The 14,115-nt window shown below is 36.3% G+C and overlaps 1 protein-coding gene across 1 annotated transcript in view; it reads left to right on the top strand.

Annotated features, from left to right (window-relative positions):
* RAD23B (RAD23 homolog B, nucleotide excision repair protein) overlaps positions 1–14,115 on the top strand; it is a 44,886-nt gene that overhangs the window by 15,456 nt on the left and 15,315 nt on the right. The window contains exons 3-5 of the mRNA XM_068552241.1: positions 1,749–1,828; positions 4,703–4,971; positions 9,783–9,838. Coding sequence (XP_068408342.1) covers positions 1,749–1,828; positions 4,703–4,971; positions 9,783–9,838 — 405 coding nt within the window. The remainder of the gene's footprint in view (positions 1–1,748; positions 1,829–4,702; positions 4,972–9,782; positions 9,839–14,115) is intronic.

Here is a 14,115-nt window from a genome sequence, read left to right as displayed (position 1 = left end):
TTGGTTTACTCTGCTGATTTTTAATCAGGTTGTTTGGTTTTTTGTTATTGAGTTGACTGAGTTCTTTATGTATTTTGGATATTAATCCCATATCTGATATATGGTTTTCAAAAATTTTCTCTCATTCTGTAGTTTGTTCCATTCTGTAGAATTCTTTTCATTTTGTTGATTGTTTCTTTTGCTGTGCAGAGCTTTTGAGTTCGGTGTAGTCCCATTTGTCCTTTTTTTTTTGTTTTATTTTTTGTGCTTTTGGCAGCATGCCCAAAAAATTATTGCCAAGACCAAAATCTCTGACTTTCTTCCCTACATTTTCTTCCAGGAGTTTTATGGTATCAGGCCTTATGTTTAAGTCTTTGATCTATTTCAAGTTAATTTTTGTGAGTGGTGCAAGATAGGGGTCCAATTTTATTGTTCTGCACGTGTTTCTTCAGTTTTCCCATCAAGCTGAGCATCTTTTTTAATTTATTGAAATGAAACCATTTATACTGATTATGTGTATTAATGTACTTGGAATCATTCCTGTGAAATTTCAGTTTACCTGTTTTTTAAATAAAATACCAAAATTGAAGAATACAGAAGACCTTATATGTCAAAAGACACTATAAATAAGCGACAGGAAAAGAAAGATTAATATTCAGATTATATAAAGAGCTCTTACAAATCAGTAAGGAGAGGATGACCCAATTAAAAAGCAACAAAGGATATGAATAGGAAATTGTAAATTAACTAGCCTCACTAGTAACCAGGAAAATGTGTGTTAAAAATAGACTTGATATGTGAATTTTGTGGAGAAAATTCTTTTCTTTGTTCTTGAGAAGAAATACTGAGCACTGTCATTGTAGATGTCGGTAAGGTGGATCTTGAGTTGCCCATGGATTCTTGTCTCTTCCTACATAGAGATTTTGAAGTATTTTCTTAACTGAGGTGGTTTAGAGGAAACACCAGCCCTGTGATGAGGAATCAGAAGCCTAAAGAGGTGCTTGTAGTTGGTAGCAGACATAAAACTAGAATTCCTGCTTCCTAGTCTTGGCCTGTTTTTTCAATCCTATGCAGAGTAGAGACACTATTCCCTTTTGTCTTAATGCTTGCAGCTTTTGATTCAATACCTTTTTGAAAATGGAAAACGAATTTCAAGGAAAAGGAAGGCTGAAGGAATCCTGACCTCACGTTTGTCCTTCTGCATGACTAAAATCTTACATAGTCTGTGTGCCTTACTCAGTTCTATATTATCTTACCATTTCTGTGTACCAGGTCACTATGAGTATCTTATTTTTATAGCAGTGGAACATTCTGTGTTGCAGGTATCCAGTATTTGTGGGAGCAGGCAGTTCGTTCTTTTTTTCCTTCCATCGAGAGGGATTATAGGTTATTCCGGGGAAGGGGTGGGGAAGCCTTGAGCATCTCAAAATTGAATTTTATTTGTCTTCATGATCTCCTCTTTCTCAGGACCTAGTTAATATTTCCTTACCCAGCAAGTCTTTTTTATTATAAGTAATAATTTTTAAGAAATGCTTGGGATTGAGATATCTACATACAGTATATGAGTTTGCTATCTTTTAGTCAAATGCTTATTTATGCCTTCTTAGCTAATCATGTATCCACTTATGTTTATCTTGGCTGACTGGTAATCTTTTTCTTTGGGGAAAGTTTTAATTGATAGAATTGACGTTGGTGATTGTTTTAACCTCAGTTAGTGTAAGACAAAGTTACGGTGCCTTCAGTAATATGCTTTTTTCTTAATGTGCTAGGCAAAATCCTCAATGATGATACTGCTCTAAAAGAATATAAAATTGATGAGAAAAACTTCGTGGTAGTTATGGTGACAAAAGTAAGTTTCAACCTCGTTGTATATATATCTTTATGCATGTGAGTTTAAAAAAAAAAAAAAAAGATGATCCCAAGTCTTGCTTTACACTTTCAAGTGAAAACAGTTTATACACATCCATAGTGGCATGCACTTAATTGTTATTAAAGGTTTTAACAGTTTGCTTTGAGTCAACTATAAAGTTAATAGTTTTATATATTTGTAGTTTGAGCATAATTTTAAATATGTCAAAACAACTGATATGTGAAGTGTCATGTTAAAAATTATTAGGTATTGTTGGATTAGTAAAATCACTAATTGTGTAATTATTAGAGAATGTAATTCTTAGAAATTGAATAAATGTTTCTTATTTTGTAGTTTTTAATAAGAGTGCCTTAAAAGGATTTGCTAAATGATGTACTAGACCTAACAAATACTTCAGGGCCAAAAAGACATATAGATTAACAATTTCAGTGATATTTCTTAGCCAGTGGGATAGATTTTTAGAAACTAAAAAAGGGAAAAGACAGCTAAGAGAATGATGGAATGATTATTGTGAGAAGATTTTTAACAGGAACTTTTTTGTGATTTATTGGACTGAAATAAAAGTCAAAAGTTTTTCTCTAAAGCAGAGAATGAATATGGATTCTTTCAGGATTTTTGTTTTATTTATATACTTGTTTAAAGATACATAAACATGCAGTAGAGAGTTAAGACAAATAGAGGAGTGGTGGTGCTCATGATACTTTTAGGACTGAATTATGATCCTAAATTCTAAACTCCTAATAATCTCAGAAGAGTAGTGTTATTTGTAGCACCCAAAATAAATTTAAATAGGTAACTGGAAACCAGTTTGTCAAAGACTGAAAATAGAATAAATGTGAGTTTTTTTTTAAGTCTCAAAGTAATTGATATATGCAGTAGAAAACAAAGTTGAACAAGTAAATTTTTTTTTTAACATCTTTATTGGAGTATAATTGCTTTACAATGGTATGTTAGTTTCTGCTTTATAACAAAGTGAATCAGTTATACATATACAAATATCCCCATATCTCTTCCCTCTTGCGTCTCCCTCCCTCCCACCCCTCCCTATCCCACCCCTCTAGGTGGTCACAAAGCACCGAGCTGATCTCCCTGTGCTATGCGGCTGCTTCCCACTAGCTATCTGTTTTACATTTGGTAGTGTATATATGTCCATGCCACTCTCTCATTTTGTCCCAGCTTACCCTTCCCCCTCCCCATATCCTCAAGTCCATTCTCTAGTAGGTCTGCATCTTTATTCCCGTCTTGCCCCTAGTGAACAAGTAAATTTTAATTATGGCATACTTTTGTAGTGAGAAACGAAAAGCAGCTAAACAGTTTACATGTACTGGACTTAATTTTTTTTTAATCTATTAAGAACCATATTGATTTTGCTGTATTTAAGCACTTATTAAATGTTAAACTTTAAATACACAGGAACAGAATCATATGAGGAAACTTTGCCTCATCTAGTTTTTTCAAAAATTGTGGTACACAACACAGAATTTACAGATTTAACCATTTTTAAGTGTTTGGTTCATTGGCATTAAATACATTCACATTGTTGTGTATCCATCACCACCATCTGTTTCTAAACTTTTTTTCACTTTCCCAAACTAAAACTCTGTACCTGTTAAACAGTAACTACCCATTTCCCCTGCCCCCCAGCCCCTGACACCACTGTTCTCCTTTCTATGAATTTGACTACTCTTCCTACCTCATATAAGTGGAATCATACAGTATAATGTCTTCAAGGTTCATCCACATTGTAGCATGTGCCAGAACTTCTCTCCTTTTTAGGGCTGAATAGTATTCCCTTGTCTAGTTTTATCATACATAGTACATAGTGGAAAATGTGGTAGCCACACATTTGGGTATGTATTTGTTATGGTCTTATTTCCTTTAGTATTATAGTAACATTGACTATTTAGAACATAACTGAGAGTTGAGCAGGATAGGTAAGTCCCATCCCCCTACCTTGCACAAGACACTTTTTTCCAGTACACTCTACTAGCTCAAATAGAACAAGTCACAAATCCACTCATTGCATTTACAGTTTGTTGGTATATACTTGGGGCAAATTATGTTGAATTTTAATCTCATCTTCCATCAAATCAGTTACCTTTTCACCTTAGGTAAGTTATGAGCTAAGCAGGTAGTGAGCATTGATAGGCTGTAGGAGAAGAATAAAACTCATATAATATGATTTTTACCCATATGTAATTGCTTTTTGCTTGGTAGGAATGTTTATGGCTCCGATTCTAGTTCAGAAAGTGCTGAGCATGCGGTTATAACTTTATTTGGCCTTTATTTGTCGGTTTAACTGTATATACATCTCAAAAGTTATGTTAATCTCTTATAGTTACACCTATTGGCTTGTAGTCAATATTGGGATTTTCTTCCCTCTAAAATACAGCAGATTATCTGGCATGTTCATTAATCATACTTCTGTTTATACTTTCAAGAAAGTTATTTTTGTTGCTTTCAAATGACAATAAATACTTTGAAGTTATAACCAAGAAACTTTAATTGTGAAGTTTTGGGGGGGAATTATGTGGTTCTTTTTTTGGATACGCATTCTGTACGTTTTAAAATATTTGCTTCTTTTGGTTCTTTTTCATAATGATCCGAAGACTGAAACTGTTGGCTAAAAGCTAATGGAAGTTGATAGTTAATATATATGCTCTCGTCAGCTTTGAAAGAATAACATAAATAGTGATTCAGATTGCCACTATTGATCACTCATTATGTCACCTTACAAAATTATTTTCAAGTTACAAACTTGTATTAGTGTTATGTTTGTTTGTAGCGTTCAGAGATCAGGTAATAATGCAGTGTTTTATCATAATGCATTATTTTGATTTGTAATGTGTTTAGCCCAAAGCAGTGACAACACCAGCACCAGCTACAACTCAGCAATCAAATTCTGCCACCACTACCACAGTTACTTTCTCCACAGCACCAGCTGTGGTTCAGGCCCCAACCCCTGCCCCCACTTTGGCTCCCACTCCCACACCTGCATCTGTCACTCCAGCATCAACGACAGCGTCTTCTGAACCTGCACCTGCTAGTGCAACGAAACAAGAGAAACCTGCAGAAAAGCCAGCAGAAACACCAGTGGCTGCTAGCCCAACATCAACTGACAGGTAAGAACTGGATTCTAGGAAATTGTATAGGAATATGTTCATAACAGTGACTTCATGAATGTATTTATTTTGATTATTGTTTTGATCAGACTTTCTATCTGCTATGTTAAACTTTTTCTAAACTTTGAACCCTGACTAAAGCAGCATGCTTGTGTCTATTTACATTTCCATAATCTGAATTTGTATACTGTGCATTGTTTTTTTTTCTCCCAGGGTGAAGGGAAAGGGGTCAAAGTCATTATTCATTTTGTGTAGAAAAGTTAGGAAATACAAATGACCAAAAAGAAGAAGAGTTATAAAATAATCTGACACTATATTATAGCTTGACACATTATAAATAACTTGACATTTGTCCCCCAGTCATTATTATATTTGACCTATGTTCTTTGACTATTGTCACATCTATCATAAACATCCTTCCATGTCAGTAAAGTTTTCCAGTTGCTACATAGTATTGTGTTTGGGTCTAACATTTGTTAGGTCTTCACCTTAGAAAAGAAATTAACATCTTTGGATTTTTCCTCATCTGTAAAATGTGGATGACAGCAGGACCTATCTCATAGAGTTGTTATAAGGATTAAATGAAATAAGTGTAAAAGATATGAAATAGCACATGGCACACAGTGTGTGCTGAGTAAGTATCTACATCTTTGTGAAGTTGTATAGAAATTTAAGTTTTTGCCTATGTAGATCTTTAGAACAGAAGAAAAAGTGCTGGGATATTTTGGGAGCAAAAAAAAGTTCTTGTAGGAAGTTGGCAGTTGGGATTATTGAGTAGTTTGTGACAAAGGTTTTTTTCCCCAATGATAAATAAAATAACCAAAACAATGCTTCAGTTCTCTTGGCTGGAAATCATACACGGGAATCTCTTCTTTATCTGAGAGCCTGAGTTGCTTTGTGTCCAGTATGTATTGGCACTGAAGCAAGCAGTTTGTATTTTGTGACTTTGGTGCAACTCAGGACCTCAGTGGCAGTAGAATCCTGGAATCAGGACCAGACACAATGGAAAACTATGCAGCATTTGGAAACACTGACATAGAAGGATGTCTGTGATAAATACAATGATGAGAAAGAATTTAGTCATGAATTCTTTCTGATCATCTTTCATTTTAGTGTTCTGTCTTTGAGTGCCGTTTCTTTGACTCAGTCAACCATGTTGGGAGGGGTTTGAGTCACCTGGTTTGTTGCTGCTTCGGGCGTCTTTTCAAGGATTTAATTCCCCAAGAAAACACAGGTTCAGGTAGTAAAATATTTTCCCTATGTCAGCCTGCTGTACTTTGCTTTAGGCATTCTGAAACACTTGCCTAGTTTGGTACTTCTCCCATGTACAGCTAAAATTGCATACAATCACCCTTAACTAGTGGGAGACAACCCAGAGTCGGCCTATGCTATTGCATCAAAAGGCTGTTACATCTTTTCTGTGTATGGGAGGGAACTTATAAATTTCACAAATTGGTTTTCCAAATCATTTAAACATTGTAAACTTAATTAAATATGTCTTGAGTTGGTACAGTATATCTTATTTTCTTAATTGCTTTAAGCTCCTTTTTAAAAGCTCCATAGTGTAAGAATTTCCAAATTGATCAATCCATTTTAATGTGCTAATATCATCAATTCAAGTTTTTTTATTATCTCTATTCTTTTTATTTCTTCTTGGGGGTACAGTTTTATTTATCTGTTTTCAAGAGTCAGGATTATCTTTTCAGACCCATAGAGATTACATAAAGGAGTTGATGGTCAGAAAAGCAGACTCCAGAGTTGCCTACTTACTTGGGCTTTGTACACCAACCTTTTACTCTTTTTTTTTTTTTTTTTAATATTTATTTATTTATTTATTTTTGGCTGCTTTTGGTTCTTTGTTGCTGTGTGTGGCTTTCTCTAGTTGCGGCGAGCGGGGGCTACTCTTCGTTGCAGTGTGTGGGCTTCTCATTGCGGTGGCTTCTGTTGTTGCGGAGCACGGGCTCTAGGCGTGCGGACTTCAGTAGTTGTGGCACGTGGGCTCGGTAGTTGTGGCACACGGGGTTAGTTGCCCAGCGGCATGTGGGATCTTCCCAGGCCAGGGCTCGAACCCGTGTCCCCTGCATTGGCAGGCGGATTCTTATCCACTGTGCCACCAGGGAAGCCCAACCCTTTACTCTTATTTCTCCAAATTATACACCTCAGAGAAGGATAGCACAGAAAGGGAAGGATGAGGGAAGCTCAGAAAACCAGCTGCTTAAATGTGCCTTAGTTTCTTCATATGTGCTATAAAACATTTAGTGTCTTATAAAGCACAGAACTCAGTGAGATAATTATCAGAAGATATGCTGGTATGAATTTGAGGAGTGTCAGAAAGTTTGTTTATCACCCTGGCCTGACATTTCATTATTAGGGATTTGTTTCTTTAGGTCAGTTTTGTTCTTTAAAAGCCACCTATTGCAGTGCAAATTCCACTTGTTGATATCTACATTAGAGAAACTGCACTTGTGCACAAGGACTGTATTGCTTGTAATTGAGGACAAATTGGAACCAACCTAAATATCCATTAGTAAGGGTATGACTTGACATGTTATTTGTATTAGAGAACTGTGCTATTCAGGTGTGGTAGTGAATAGGCAACATCAGCATCACTGGGAGTTCGTTTGAAATGAATTCTTAGGCTCCACCCTAGACCTCTAAATAAGAATTTCTGGGCGTGGGTCCTAGAAATCTGTATTTTAACAAGCTCTCCTGGTGAATTCTTAGGCTTCCTAAAGTTTGAGGAGCTCTGATATCCAATACTACAGGCCAGTTAAAGTATGCAGTATATATGCATATTAAATAAATGGTTTCAAGGCTTTGTTATCAAGTGAAAACAGCAGATTGCAGAACAGTATAGGCAATAACCACAAACCAAACAAAAGCCACATAACAACATGGCATATTTTCTGTGGGTGGCATATTAATGTGTAGAAAAACAGTAGCAGAGGGACAACACACTAGCTGATAAAGTGGTTTCCTCTTTGGATGGGGGGGAGGAGTGTTGAGGCAGAGTCAAGATTGAATGGTGGTTAAACGGTATCTCAGTCTTATCTGTAATGTTTAAAAAGAAATTTTAAAACAACGTGCAAAAATAGCACAAATTGTTCTATAAAAGAACAGTAACAAAGGGGTCTAATTCTACCAGATAGTAAAATGTATTATGCATGGTAATGATTACAATTTAGTATGGCTCTTAACTAGAAAGACTGCTTGGTGAAATAGTAGTCTAGAAACAGACCAAAATACATACAGGGACTTAATATAAGATAAAAATGTAATTTCAGACCACTGTGGGGAAAATGCTATTAGGATAAATGTCCAGCCATCTGGAGGTAAAAAAAGATGGATCACATCTTACACTCATAAAAATAAATTTTAGATGGATAGAGATTTAATGTAAAAGTGAAACCATAAACTAGAGGAGAGCATAGGAAAATAATCGTAACCCAAAAAAGTCATAAAAGGAATGATTAATACATTTGACTACAGAAAGAATTTAACAGTTGGAAACCAAACAAAAAATGTCTTAATAGTTTGATTTGGAATGGAATTAAATTAAATTAAATGGAATACTCTGCATCTCTAGGAAAAATTGAGGCAGTTGTAGTTCTGCTGACATGCAGTAATTGTTCAAACACACAACAACAGGACACAAGTCAGGTCTAAGGCAGGAGAATTTGTTTTCCTATATATATGGTATAGAACTGTAGTATATAATTCTTTTTGAAATTTTGCCTTCTACATGTTAATTTTACTATCTAGTTGATGAAGATATGTTAAAAATGATACCAAAGGATTGTCTTAATCATAACAATCATGTTGAGTGTTATGATACCAGGAACTTGCTGAGCACTTTACCAGCAGTAACCCTACCCACAGCACTTGGGGATACGTGGGTACCATTGTTGACCTCATTGTATTGGTGAAGAACTGACTGAGGCTTACAAAGTAATTTATGAATTCAAACTTAGGTATTTCCGTTACTCTTACTATGCTGTAGGGTTTTCTAAGAACTGAAGTCTACTGTGTTTCGTTTCTAAAATTGGGACAGAGGTATATGTGTGTATGTTTTACTCAAAACTGCTAACTGCTGTCTTTACCACTTTTGTAAACCTCAGTTTATTTTTCTTTGGCCTTCTCTTTATGGTCTTTCATTATTGTGTTTGTGTCTTCTTTGTTTTCTAGTGTCATCTTCTGCAATTGCCTAACAAAACTTAGTCCTTTTAAACTGGCTTAAAACTTGGATACAGCTTGGGTCTATCCTGCCTCTGCATCTTTTTGTTTATGCTACGTTCCTTGACCTGAAGGCTTTCTTGCAGTTTCTGTGTTCAGAACTTAACTATAAGACCTAAATGAAATTCTACTATGTAAAGACTTCCCAGGCCTTTCCAGCCTAATGCAGTTTCTGCATGTGCTGTTTATCATATACAGCTTTTGATATTTCTTTTACTGTGACTTGACTTATAGATTATTTAATTTTTCTTGTAAATTCTTTCAGGGAATTAGTTGTATGTTATCTTTTTTGTATTCCTTAAATGGTAAGCTCTCTGTAAGGATGTTCTTTTTTATCTTTGGACATTTTAAATGATGGATTTGCAGAACAGAATGAGTATTAAAATTGAAGATTCTTCCCATGCCATAAATGTTATGGATAAAGCTTTGGGGTTTAATCTGGAAGCCTTTTTGAACACTGTAGCCAGACTTCTACATTTAATTAAAATCAAAGAATCTCTACAAATTGGATAGCTACTAAACTTTAAGGTAAATTTTACATACTTTCTGATACATGATTTTCTAAAAACATTTTACAGTACATCAGGTGATTCTTCTCGGTCAAACCTTTTTGAAGATGCAACAAGTGCACTTGGTAAGTATCTACATTGTAAATTACCTTGTAAGAGACAGGGAGGAGGTTTAAGTTTCATTTTTCTAGATCACGAAAATGTTCATTTTCATGGTTGCTTCCAATCAAGCGGCTAAATGATTTAGATAATGCCCTTGATGTTACTAAAGACTTTTGTAAGTTAGTGTTTTATATATTGAATCCTTTAAATTGTATTGTTAAGAGTTAAGCATACTTCTTCCTTAAAGCAGATAATTTTCCATTTTCCAAATGTGGGTTTTAAATGAGGTTTTAACAAAGTTTGATCTGTGTACAGGTTTATTGCAAAGTATCTTTGAAATGAGTATAAGATGTTAACTAAATCTGTCTCACATTTCATCTTTATTCACCTCCACCCTTTATTCCACCTTGTAGCCTTACAGGTCCCCATCTGCATCTTGTTGCTTGTATTGTACTTGCAGTGAAAGTGCCTTTTATCCCGACTTTCAGTTTTACCTGTTGAATAATGTCTTTCCATCCTTCGCTTCACACCTAATCTGTCAAAATCAGTTTGGGGTTTTTTGCCCATTTTCCTGTTGTAACTATACCTGGTACAGTGCCTGCTATAAGTACTCATTATTGGTCTGTTGAATGGCAACCCCATTCCTGCCCTTTGGTACTCTTCTGTACTGCTGGAAATGGTAGGGAGGTAGAAGACTGGGAACAGGTGGGAATGGCAGCTTCAGTAGAGTATGGGCTTCTGGATTCCTTGTTTAGCTGCTACAGCATCAAGGTTCCAACAGCAGTAGTATCTCACAAGATATGGGATTGGCCCTCTGACCTAATTGAACTTGAACTCCATGGTGCCCTCATTGCCATGGAAAATGGCTGGCTGATTTCCCATAGCACATAGGGGCAAAATAGTTGTTTAATCAACTTAAGATCACCTGGATGTACCAAACCCACATTCCTATCTTTGAGAGACTGTTTTCTGGGATTACTCTGCTTCATATGAGTTAGTGTCCAACAATTGGGAAAACAGAAATCATTCTATTTCAAACAGGAAAAGGCTTAATCTTAGGAAATTGTTACAGAGGTGCTGGAACAGCTCAAGATTACCCAGAGATGAGTAAAGGGCTCTGTAGCCTCAGAGCTGAAACCAGCTAGCACGTGCCACTGCTGCTGTCGGAGGCTGTGGCTATTGCCATTGCTGCTTCAGTTGGAATGCACTGATGCAGCTGGGCGGAAGCCCGGGAGTCCACAACTCTAGTTGCTCCTGCTCTAGTCTCTGGTGGTGGTGTCTTACCTTTTACACCTTGCATCTCTTAGAACAGCAGTTCTCAACTGTATGGTCTCGGGATCCCTTTACTCTTTCATCTTTAATTTATCCAGTCTTTATGTTGATACCTTGCTTCTTTAAATGTTTCTTCTTTGACTTCTGTGACACCACTCTTTTCTTGAACTGTACCTCTGACTATTCCTTCTCAGGCTTTGTGGTTAATTCTTTCTATCTTACCTGGCTTTTAAATGTATGAGTTTACTTTGGTTCTGCTCTAGGTCATAGTTCAAAGTTCAGACTATGGGAATGGCAGATACCACCCATATACAGTTGACACTTGAACAACACAGGGGTTAGGGGCGCCAACCCCATGTAGTCAAAAATCCATCTATAACTTTACAGTCAGGCCTCTGTATCCATGGTTCTGCATCTGCAGATTCAACCAACTATGAATCATGTAGTAGTGTACTAGGAATCGACTTATCTGATTATTAGTGGATCTACACAGTTCAAACCCATATTGTTCAAGGGTTAACTGTACTACAAGGATTCTCAAAATTAAAACTCTAGTACATATCTCCCTCTGACTTCCCAGACTCATTCTTTAAGCTGCTAGCTGGAAAACCTATAACATCCACAAACTCCTTAGGTTCCAAATTTACTAATTTTTAATTCCCCCATCTGATTCTTCTCCTTTGTTCCCTTCTTGCTTGCATCATCTTCCACTCTCTACCAAAGTATTGACATCAACCTTGACCCTCTGCCTCTCTTGGCCCAGTGAGGCCAGGAGTCCTATTGATCCTCCTTCCTGAAGTCTCTGGAATGTTTGTTCTACTGCCACTTAATTGCCTTGGTTTATGTCCTTACCTTACTGATGCTCTTCTGTTACCCTCTTTTAACTGGTCTATTCCCTGCCACAGTGAAGTTTCTAAAAGGCAAATCTAATGAGGTCATTGTTCCTTTCACAGCACCTCCTAACCTAGAAGATAAGTACAAGACTCTTTTTTTTTTTTTTTTTTTTTTTTAATATTTATTTATTTTTGGCTGTGTTGGGTCTTAGTTGCGGCATGTGGAATCTTTCATTGCGGCGTGTGGGCTCTTTGTTGCAGCGCATGGGCTTCTCTCTAGTTGTGGTGCGTGAGCTCAGTAGTTGCGGCACACGGGCTTAGTTTCCCCGCGGCCTGTGGGATCTTAGTTCCCTAACCAGGGATCGAACCCACATCCACTGCGTTGGAAGGCAGATTCTTAACCACTGGACCACCAGGGAAGTCCCCCAAAACTCATTCTTAATGACATCTGAGATTCTTCATCACTGCTTCTTCAGTCTCATTAGCTCTGTCTCATGTTGTTCATTGTCCCTAATTTTTCTAGGAGTCATTTCCCTCATACTTTCAGGATCTAAAGAGTATCAAACTTGAGTGTAGGCATTTCTTTTTGAGTTTTTATAACTTGACTAAGAAACATGATTTTAGGAGGCATAGCATCAAGGAGAGGCATGGGAGCTCTGGAGTCTAGACAGCTTGTGTTTGTGTATCTGCACCATGACTTAACAGCCATTGATCAAATTGTTAACCTTTCTAAGCCTCAGCCTCATTATCTTTAAAAGGAAGGGAAAATAAACCTTTCTTATAGAGTTCTTGTAAGAATTGAATGAGAAACACTATGTTAAAATAGTACAGTTACGATACTCTACAACTCTTAATTTTGTTTAAAATTAAACAAAATGCCATATTGCTGTATGGCATATAATATTTTCTGTTTCTGGGAACTAGATTACTGAAAGTATATTGGCACCTGAGTGATTTGTGCTAGAATTATATCAGTGGGTAATTTAAAAGATAAAAATAGCTTAAGTACTTTATGGAATAGGTAGGGAAAAGTCATTACTCTAAACAAGGTATCAAATGCTGAATTTGCTCAGTGATACTTAGTTTTTTAAGCTGTGCTTTCATAGTTATTAGATAACTTTATTGAAAATTTTGCCATCAACAAAGTAGAAAGGCAACTTATGGAATGGGAAAAAATATTTGCAAACCATGTATATAATAAGAGGTTAATATCCATGATATATAAAGAACTCATACAACTCAATAGCAAAAAAAAAAACCAATTTAAAATGGGCAAAGTACTTGAATAGACATTTCTCCAAAGAAGATATACAAAAGACCAACAAGTATATAGAAAGATGCTTAACATCACTAGTTGTTAGGAAAATGCAAATTAAAACCACAATGAGATATCACCTCAGGCCTGTTAAAATGGCCATCATCAAAAAGACGAGGTATAGCAAATGCTGGTGAGGATGTGGAAAAAGGGAACCCTTGTAAACTGTTGGTGGGATTGTAAATTGGTGCAGCTACTATGGAAAACAGTATGGTGGTTCCTCAAAAATTAAAAATAGAACTACCATATGATCTAGCAGTTCCAGTTCTGGGAATCTATCTAAAGGAAATGAAAGCAGTAACTTGAAAAAATATCTGCATCCCCATGTTCATAACAGCATTATTTACAATAGCCAAGACATGGAACAAACCTAAATGTCCATCAGTGGATGAATGGATGAAGAAGCGGGGTTGTGTGTATGTGTGTGTGTGTGTGTGTGTGTGTGCGCACACATAATGGGGTATTACTCAACCATAAAAAGTGAGGAGTTTCTGCCATTTGCAGCAACGTGGATGGACCTTGAAGGTATTAATGCTAAGTGAAATAAGTCAGAGAAAGATAAATATCATATGATCTCACTTATATGTAGACTCTTCAAATCAACACTACAAAACATCAAACTCAAAGTGGTTTCCAGAGGCAGAGGATGGGGGATAGGAAGTTGGAAGAAGGTGGTCAAAAGGTACAAACTTCCAGTTATAAGATAAATACTAGGGATGTAGTGTACAACATGATGACTAGATAGCTAGCATTGCTGTATGGCATATAGGAAAGTTGTTGAGAGTAAATCCTGAGTTCTTGTCACAAGGAGAAAAAATTTTTTTCTTTTTGTTGTATCCATATGAGAAGATGGATGTTAGCTGAACCTGTTGTAATCATT

The sequence above is a fragment of the Eschrichtius robustus genome, chromosome 10 (assembly GCF_028021215.1).
Source record: "Eschrichtius robustus isolate mEscRob2 chromosome 10, mEscRob2.pri, whole genome shotgun sequence".
Lineage (NCBI taxonomy): Eukaryota > Metazoa > Chordata > Mammalia > Artiodactyla > Eschrichtiidae > Eschrichtius > Eschrichtius robustus.
Note: the sequence above shows the minus strand (reverse complement) of the source record. Positions and strands in the feature narration are given on the sequence as shown.